Source organism: Neodiprion fabricii, chromosome 5 (genome assembly GCF_021155785.1).
Source record: "Neodiprion fabricii isolate iyNeoFabr1 chromosome 5, iyNeoFabr1.1, whole genome shotgun sequence".
NCBI lineage: Eukaryota > Metazoa > Arthropoda > Insecta > Hymenoptera > Diprionidae > Neodiprion > Neodiprion fabricii.
Window position 1 is genome coordinate 24798660 of NC_060243.1, and position 9266 is coordinate 24807925.

Genomic DNA, 9266 nt, shown 5'->3' on the forward strand with positions numbered 1-9266 from the left:
CGCGAAAATTTTCGCCAAAAATACAAAGGGGTTAACCTTCCTTTTTTTTTTACCAAAAAATTTTTCGACTCAGAATTGATTCGTATGACTCTTTCCCGACCAATTGGACCCCAAGGAACCCAGAAAACGCAGCGAAAAGTGCGTGGGATCAACAGGAAAGAAGTTACGAACGAAAAAGCACCAGCTAAAAAATGGGATAAACTCAGGTTTTCGTTTTTAGGCTGTAACTTTCGATGCGTTGATCGCAGCGTATTGGGACTGCGCCCAGTCGATTTCTCTCGCAAAATTACGTCGGAATAGTGCCTGAAAGAATTGATTCCAGCACTTTTCAAAATCGCGAAAATTTTCGCCAAAAATACAAAGGGGTTAACCTTCCTTTTTTTTTTACCAAAAAATTTTTCGACTCAGAATTGATTCGTATGACTCTTTCCCGACCAATTGGACCCCAAGGAACCCAGAAAACGCAGCGAAAAGAGCGTGGGATCAACAGTGAAGAAGTTAGGAAGGAAAAAGCACCAGCTGAAAAATGGGATAAACTCAGGTTTTCGTTTTTAGGCTGTAACTTTCAATGCGTTGATCGCAGCGTATTGGGACTGCGCCCAGTCGATTTCTCTCGCAAAATTACGTCGGAATAGTGCCTGAAAGAATTGATTCCAGCACTTTTCAAAATCGCGAAAATTTTCGCCAAAAATACAAAGGGGTTAACCTTCCTTTTTTTTTTACCAAAAAATTTTTCGACTCAGAATTGATTCGTATGACTCTTTCCCGACCAATTGGACCCCAAGGAACCCAGAAAACGCAGCGAAAAGTGCGTGGGATCAACAGGAAAGAAGTTACGAACGAAAAAGCACCAGCTAAAAAATGGGATAAACTCAGGTTTTCGTTTTTAGGCTGTAACTTTCGATGCGTTGATCGCAGCGTATTGGGACTGCGCCCAGTCGATTTCTCTCGCAAATTTACGTCGGAATAGTGCCTGAAAGAATTGATTCCAGCACTTTTCAAAATCGCGAAAATTTTCGCCAAAAATGCAAAGGGGTTAACCTTCCTTTTTTTTTTACCAAAAAATTTTTCGACTCAGAATTGATTCGTATGACTCTTTCCCGACCAATTGAACCCCAAGGAACCCAGAAAACGCAGCGAAAAGAGCGTGGGATCAACAGGAAAGAAGTTACGAAGGAAAAAGCACCAGCTGAAAAATGGGATAAACTCAGGTTTTCGTTTTTAGGCTGCAACTTTCAATGCGTTGATCGCAGCGTATTGGGACTGCGCCCAGTCGATTTCTCTCGCAAAATTACGTCGGAATAGTGCCTGAAAGAATTGATTCCAGCACTTTTCAAAATCGCGAAAATTTTCGCCAAAAATACAAAGGGGTTAACCTTCCTTTTTTTTTTACCAAAAAATTTTTCGTCTCAGAATTGATTCGTATGACTCTTTCCCGACCAATTGGACCCCAAGGAACCCAGAAAACGCAGCGAAAAGAGCGTGGGATCAACAGTGAAGAAGTTACGAAGGAAAAAGCACCAGCTGAAAAATGGGATAAACTCAGGTTTTCGTTTTTAGGCTGTAACTTTCGATGCGTTGATCGCAGCGTATTGGGACTGCGCCCAGTCGATTTCTCTCACAAAATTACGTCGGAATAGTGCCTGAAAGAATTGATTCCAGCACTTTTCAAAATCGCGAAAATTTTCGCCAAAAATACAAAGGGGTTAACCTTCCTTTTTTTTTTACCAAAAAATTTTTCGACTCAGAATTGATTCGTATGACTCTTTCCCGACCAATTGGACATCAAGGAACCCAGAAAACGCAGCGAAAAGAGCGTGGGATCAACAGGAAAGAAGTTATGAAGGAAAAAGCACTAGCTAAAAATGGGATAAACTCAGGTTTTCGTTTTTAGGCTGTAACTTTCGATGCGTTGATCGCAGCGTATTGGGACTGCGCCCAGTCGATTTCTCTCACAAAATTACGTCGGAATAGTGCCTGAAAGAATTGATTCCAGCACTTTTCAAAATCGCGAAAATTTTCGCCAAAAATACAAAGGGGTTAACCTTCCTTCTTTTTTTACCAAAAAATTTTTCGACTCAGAATTGATTCGTATGACTCTTTCCCGACCAATTGGACCCCAAGGAACCCAGAAAACGCAGCGAAAAGAGCGTGGGATCAACAGGAAAGAAGTTATGAAGGAAAAAGCACTAGCTAAAAATGGGATAAACTCAGGTTTTCGTTTTTAGGCTGTAACTTCCGATGCGTTGATCGCAGCGTATTGGGACTGCGCCCAGTCGATTTCTCTCACAAAATTACGTCGGAATAGTGCCTGAAAGAATTGATTCCAGCACTTTTCAAAATCGCGAAAATTTTCGCCAAAAATACAAAGGGGTTAACCTTCCTTCTTTTTTTACCAAAAAATTTTTCGACTCAGAATTGATTCGTATGACTCTTTCCCGACCAATTGGACATCAAGGAACCCAGAAAACGCAGCGAAAAGAGCGTGGGATCAACAGGAAAGAAGTTATGAAGGAAAAAGCACTAGCTAAAAATGGGATAAACTCAGGTTTTCGTTTTTAGGCTGTAACTTTCGATGCGTTGATCGCAGCGTATTGGGACTGCGCCCAGTCGATTTCTCTCACAAAATTACGTCGGAATAGTGCCTGAAAGAATTGATTCCAGCACTTTTCAAAATCGCGAAAATTTTCGCCAAAAATACAAAGGGGTTAACCTTCCTTCTTTTTTTACCAAAAAATTTTTCGACTCAGAATTGATTCGTATGACTCTTTCCCGACCAATTGGACCCCAAGGAACCCAGAAAACGCAGCGAAAAGAGCGTGGGATCAACAGGAAAGAAGTTACGAAGGAAAAAGCACCAGCTAAAAAATGGGATAAACTCAGGTTTTCGTTTTTAGGCTGTAACTTTCGATGCGTTGATCGCAGCGTATTGGGACTGCGCCCAGTCGATTTCTCTCGCAAAATTACGTAGGAATAGTGCCTGAAAGAATTGATTCCAGCACTTTTCAAAATCGCGAGAATTTTCGCCAAAAATGCAAAGGGTACGACTACTCCGATTCAATTCTTCTGATATTTAGTTCTTCAAATGATGTGTTTCGACATTTTCAAAATGTTTTTTCAGCGGTTTTTCAGACAGTATGAAGGAAGATGAGGTGATGAGGTGATCGAAGTTATATCCAGCCAAGAATCACCTTTTTATTCAAGACAAATTCCATTGAGTTCCTTTACCGCTCAAAAGTTTGGATTCACTAGTCGAAATTTTTTACCGCACTAAAAGTTAGATAGCGGAGTCAAAAATAAAGATAGCTACATTTCCCGAGCGGCGTTCGAAAGGGGGCAAATTCACCTTTATTTTCCTTTTTTACAAAAATTTTTACGATGATTCTTGGGCCCGTACGAATTTATGATCAGAAACCTCGAAAAACCACTGCTTTTCGTACGGCAAAAAGTAACGCATTCAGGGGTGGGTAAATATCACGGGAAAATCTTTTTGAAAATCTGACATGTCTTTTGAATTATTTCGAACCAATTTGGGGGTGAGACCAATAAAATCCGATTTTACTCTTATTAAGGACAGGTCTCATATTTATATTACCACAAAATAATTCTATTGCAGTACACATACTAACCCTACTGAAAATGATCATGTGTTAAATTATAAAACATTGTGACTGAAATTCATGGGTAATTCATTACATGTTTTATTTTGTCAATTCGCCAAGATATACAAAAAATCACATAATAAATTACAAAAGCACGTATCATCAGAAACACTTATTTATCACACTTCTACATTACTGTCTCACTAACTGTTTGTGACTCAACCCCCGCCCGACAATTTTCCTGGCTTGTTTACAGTTTGATGCTAAGACTGTGCCTTCCATGAATTAACTAGCTAGTAGTGTGTTCGGTAGTTTCCAACTAGGGCCACCAGATATCACCAGTGAACAGACGCCGTTAATTGCTGGAATGCGGGCATTAACATGTCCGATGCAGGTTGACGCTACAGTTGTAGTCTGTTATACTTCACAATAAGGACTAAGAGAGCGTTGAATCATCACGTAATCGACAGGACTGAAGTGATCGTCACTCTGAATGAACGATTTACCGATACAGAAAGATGACGTAACATTTTAACTATCTCGTCGCTGTCAGCAGCACGGAGTAAACGAACAACGTTGACAGAGTTGTGCCCTGGGTGTACGTATGTTCATTCTTTTTCCTGTTAGCTCCGCTTTTTGTCTTCATTGTTTCTTTTTTAATCGTTCATGTGTTCACTTCAATTGTTATATGCCGTGTACAATTCTGAAACTTACATTGTATTTATTCTTCGTGAATTGTTGGGTGCTATCAAATACTTTGTTCAATATCTCTGCTCTTTGGTAATATATATATATATATATCAATACATACGACAAGCAGCAGTCATAGACTGCGTGTCGATTGTCATTATGTTATACCTGTTTGATTGTCCAGTTTATTGTTTGCTTTGGTTTTCGTTCTTGTTATCACTTTGCTACCATCATCACTAGAGTGACGTCATTGTGTAGCAGAGGCGGGAGAGGCTGCCAGAGATGCGATGTATCAAGTTTTTATCACCGGATATCGCTTGGTCGAAGTATCGTACACTAAACCGTACCACGTTTACACAATCGAGGTTTTACAGCCAAATTCAAGTCTCAGGCACATCGTCGAGAAGAGGTACAGTGAGTTCAACACCCTTCATCGTATGGTAAACAGAATCACTTAATTATACTATATTATAAAGTTGAATTGGGAATAAGTATAACTATAAAGCTGAGATCTATTTACTAAAAGAAGAAACCAGTCCTAGATTATTACCTATGTTGCTTATAGCTTCATAATACACTCGTCACTTTTCAGCTGAAAAAAGATACAGAGGACACTGCACCTTTTCCCCCAAAACGTGTCAGAAATTCGCAACTCAAAGTATTGGAACAGAGAAGATCGGCGTTAGAATCGTATATGCAAAAGATGCTCAGACTTTCCTCTACAAAACAGCAAGTTCTCAATTTTTTAGGAATTGAAAACCGTGCTCAAAACACAAGTGAAAGGTATGATTATAATAATAATGCTATTTGGATGTATCATACACGTACAATAAAATACAGCTAGAAATATGCATGAGAAAAGTGAGTTCCTTCGGTTAAATTGATTGAAATTCATCCTGCAAATAATCAGTATCATTGTTCTGAGAACTGCAACTAAATTGAATTAATTCGAATTTGATCGACACAATATCTGTTGAGTAAGAAAAATAAGAGACTTGAATTTGAACTACAGTAGCCTCGTAAACAATAACTTTTCAGGATTTCGTAGTTGTACCATTTCTTTTTTTATTACCCAAGATTTTCTTTTCCAGAATGAATGGCCAAGTAGGTATCGGTGATCCGAAACAGGTCCGGTCTCTCACATTGAGACATCATCCCATATTGACTTTTCAATGTGATCCATATATTCAGGCAAATACTACGTCCAGTCTTCCAGACATTGTCACAAACGGAGTACTTGTTGGTGTGTATAAATCGTAGAATCAGAGCCAGATTCTAAGCTATGTTTCTTGCTGACAATGTTTTTTTTTTTTTCATTCATTTATTATTAATAGTACGATATGAAGACTTACACTCACATTCGATAACGAGTGACTTTCATTATTGTCAATTTTTTTATGAGAATTAAGCTCCGGAAAGAAAGGAATTAAGGTATGGTAACTGAGATTATATCGTGTAAAGTGAGAAATTGACATAACGATGAATAATGAGAAATAATCACCGTTTACAAATAATAATAATAGTGAAATAACAACGTGTGATTTATTAACGGTAGTGATATAAATTTAAAAATAGCCACTTTACATTTATATTTCCATACACACACATCCCAACGTGTATCACAATGATACATACAGATATATATATATATATATATATATATATATATACATTAAAATATATATGCCGAAAAATCTTTTACAGATAAATTTTCATTTTCATTGTCAATAATAAATATCTGCAGGTACCTATATATAATTAAAATCAATTGTCATATGCGACCCTAAAGAGGCGCGTAAAATTATAGATTAATATTTATCGGAAAATCAATCATATCTTTCATTTTAATTGTTATTCATGTATTATTCATGTTAGCGTGGTGTAACGTTTTTTTAGAATAAATTATTTTGATTTTTAGTTCATTAGCCCTCATTCTGTTTATAATCCATCTTAAAAAAACAAGTAAAGAAAATCATGGCGTCCTTAAACGTAATACAAATCACAATTTTCATCGCAGTGTTCGTGGTCCATGCGAGTACCTGTCTTTTGAGGTATCCATTGGCGTTGCTTCGCAATAGCTTAGAAATAAACTTACTGATATCGCCTGGTGATTACAACTTTTTAGAAAACTCGATGAAGCTCTCGATCGCATTTACCCAAATATATCTTGCTCGTTACGCAGACAGTCTTCTACCACGGAAGTTGATCGCAGCATGCCTGATAGTTTCAGGAGGAATAATGTTACTTTTTGGAAAAACAGATAATTACGATGTGATGGTCCTCTTGCTAGTGGTTTCAGGATTGTTTCAAGGACTTATATGGCCATCTTTATGCAAGGTATTTTTCTTCTGGATCCAAGATTCAAGATTAAATACGTTTTTTGGACTTCTTTCGCTAGCCGAATATTTCGGTAGCTTGATGGCCAATTATCTGGCTATCTTTTTACTTAAAAAATTTTCTTGGACTTTTGTCTATCCCCCCTTAAGTACCATTGTCATTATCGTTTCTCTTCTTGCTCTTTTGAGCCTGTACCTTCCTTGGGAACTTCATATTGATGTACCAGGTAGAAATACACAGAATAAGTTGTCTCGCCGAACCTCGTGGATGGAAATATGGACACTGCCCGGGGTCTCAGATCTTTCAATTGCAGTTTTTACTCTTCGACTGGTCAGGAGCGCAATCGTGTTCTGGGTTCCAAATTTCTTTGTGCAAAAGGTTGGATATGACACTTACAAAGCCCAGGTAGCCTTAAGTATTTACAAAATCGGTCATTTGTTCGGTTGCATTGGGCTGGGGTGGATGGCACGAAAAGAGACTGTCCTGATACAGAGTCTTATTTTACTTGGTATAGGGACCTTAGGATTTGTTATATTCTGGCTAACGATTTCCTGGGGATTCCTGTGGAGTATTAACTTGCTTGCCATGGTTGGTTTTGCAATCGGTGGTCCCACTGCAGCCCTCAGTGCCTCTTTTGCAGTTTCTTTGGGTGAATTGGATGGTTGGAAGTCTGGAGGAGCAGTCGTTGGAGTAGTAAGCGGATTCGGTGGTTTTGGAGAAGTGTTTGAAAGGGCTGTCGTCACATTTGTGATCGAAACTTACGGGTGGAACTCAATGTTCATACTGTTGACAAATTTGTTATGTTTTAGTGCCTTTTTAGTAAATAGAGCACATTTTGCGACCAGTAATAAGCTCATGAATGGCAGACAATACGTTATATAAATAATATTGTTATTTCGGCTGTAAGAAAAAAATTTTTTAAACATTTTTGAGAACTTGTAAACCAAGTACCTAATTATAAATAAAAGTACCTTTAGTGCATACAGTATGATGTGTACAATTCCAATTACATAACTGCTTTATTATTAATATAGAAGTAAAAATTAGAATAATACTTAGTTCCTTGCAAAATTTTGCAGCAAGTCAAATAATTCGAGGCTCGATACTGATGTTATAAATATATTATAGATAGCACATGGTAGAAATTAATGAAAATGTATTCCAGTGTTTACCATGAGTAGCACCATAGTCTATTTGAGAGAGATGTAGATCTATGTACAAGTATTAAGTTATACATGTAAAAACAATTTGTTTCTGAATAAACACTATTAACTCTCTAGAAATTTGATCGCGATTATTTTTTTAAACAAAATATTCTTTCTCCAATTATAAGTACCTGTGAATCTTGCAATACTGACTGTCACAACCAGAATCTTCTCAATCTACTACTTAAAAATAGAGTTTACTAATCAACCAATTATTAATTTAAAATACTTGATATAAAGCCGGATCAATTGGTAATTATTGAATATGAGCTATTTCAAATGTTAATATTTATATGAGTAAGAATTTCTTCTCTGCATGCACGATGTAAGGAGACTGTTAATATTTATAGTGTGTATATCTAGGTTTACAAAATATTGATAGGAGCTTTTTTTTCTGTTTGCAGTCAGCTCAGCTCTAATTCTGATATCCTGTGCTTATGTTTGGAACTATTATTGCATTTCGCACTACTTCTCAATTTGCCGTAATAATTAAGTATTGCAATGGAAACGAAAATATGGCGTTGTGACATCTGCTGGCAGAATAATGCGCTCTTCTAAGTAGGCCACATTTCATTTTGAAAGACTTCTTTCGTCGTATTTTTTGCGGTACATTGATTCCTTGTTGAATAACTAAAGCTTCACAACTTGCACAAAATTGCTTTTAAATGATTCGGGGGAATGAGGACTGGCAATGGGTGAAAATTTCAATCCGATTGCGATGTTAAATTTTTCAAAAACTCAAAGAGGACTAGACTACAGAAATTTTTCGTTACTCTAATGCTTCCAATTTTTTTCTCCATCAGCGAAGATGGAGGATCTTCGCTACAGCGGTATTGCCAAACTATAAATTTTTTTGCAACCACATAGTCGTCGGTTACTCGTCGGTTACTCGTTATACACTACTCTTCTCTGTAGTCTTTGGTGGAAATACTATCTTATCACTTTGGATCGTCTTTTTCGTCTTCTTCTTTTTCCGTATGGCTATCTCTGTTCAGGATGTTTCACCACCTAGTGGTCCCGTCTATCTACGGGCCATGCTCGCATATTTCCAATCATTTTCCCATGATGTGTAGACATTATGGTTTTTCCCACTGAGTTTTTTATCGTCCTTTAAGCTACATGAAATGAGACCAATTAGAAAATGGTTGATTCGATATAATCGAATCGAATAGCTTCAGTAGTCAACGGTTGCCTGAACATTCACAAGTAATAAATTTTATTGCGATTGCAGACGAATTTCACTTGAAACTATATTTCATACCTATCCCAAAGTCTGATAATTTTTCAATTCACGTTTTATTCCCAGATATTATTCCCACCAAATATTCTGGCGCGTTGTTTGTTGGCAAAATATATACTACATTGATACATTTTGCCGCGGTGTTTTGAATTTCGAGTTTCCAGTTGATAGGTGTGGTTCGAAAACAGCTGG

General features: G+C 37.3%; 1 protein-coding gene across 10 annotated transcripts; it reads left to right on the plus strand.

The window, feature by feature from the left end:
• Positions 1 to 3896: 3896 nt before the first annotated feature.
• Positions 3897 to 7887, plus strand: LOC124183912 (sorting nexin-24-like). Of its 10 annotated transcripts, XM_046573082.1 has the most exons (7): positions 3900 to 4200; positions 4533 to 4732; positions 4885 to 5075; positions 5384 to 5535; positions 6418 to 6629; positions 6856 to 7007; positions 7144 to 7348. In XM_046573082.1, the coding sequence occupies exons 2-7, from the start codon at positions 4580 to 4582 to the stop codon at positions 7202 to 7204; spliced, it is 921 nt and encodes a 306-aa protein (XP_046429038.1). In that variant the 5' UTR covers positions 3900 to 4200; positions 4533 to 4579; the 3' UTR covers positions 7205 to 7348. The 10 variants fall into 10 exon arrangements, with proteins under 10 accessions (XP_046429033.1, XP_046429032.1, XP_046429030.1 ...); XM_046573081.1 differs by having other exon boundaries at positions 3899 to 4200; positions 6418 to 7007; positions 7144 to 7280; XM_046573084.1 differs by lacking the exon at positions 6856 to 7007 and having other exon boundaries at positions 3902 to 4200; positions 7144 to 7276.
• Positions 7888 to 9266: the final 1379 nt, after the last annotated feature.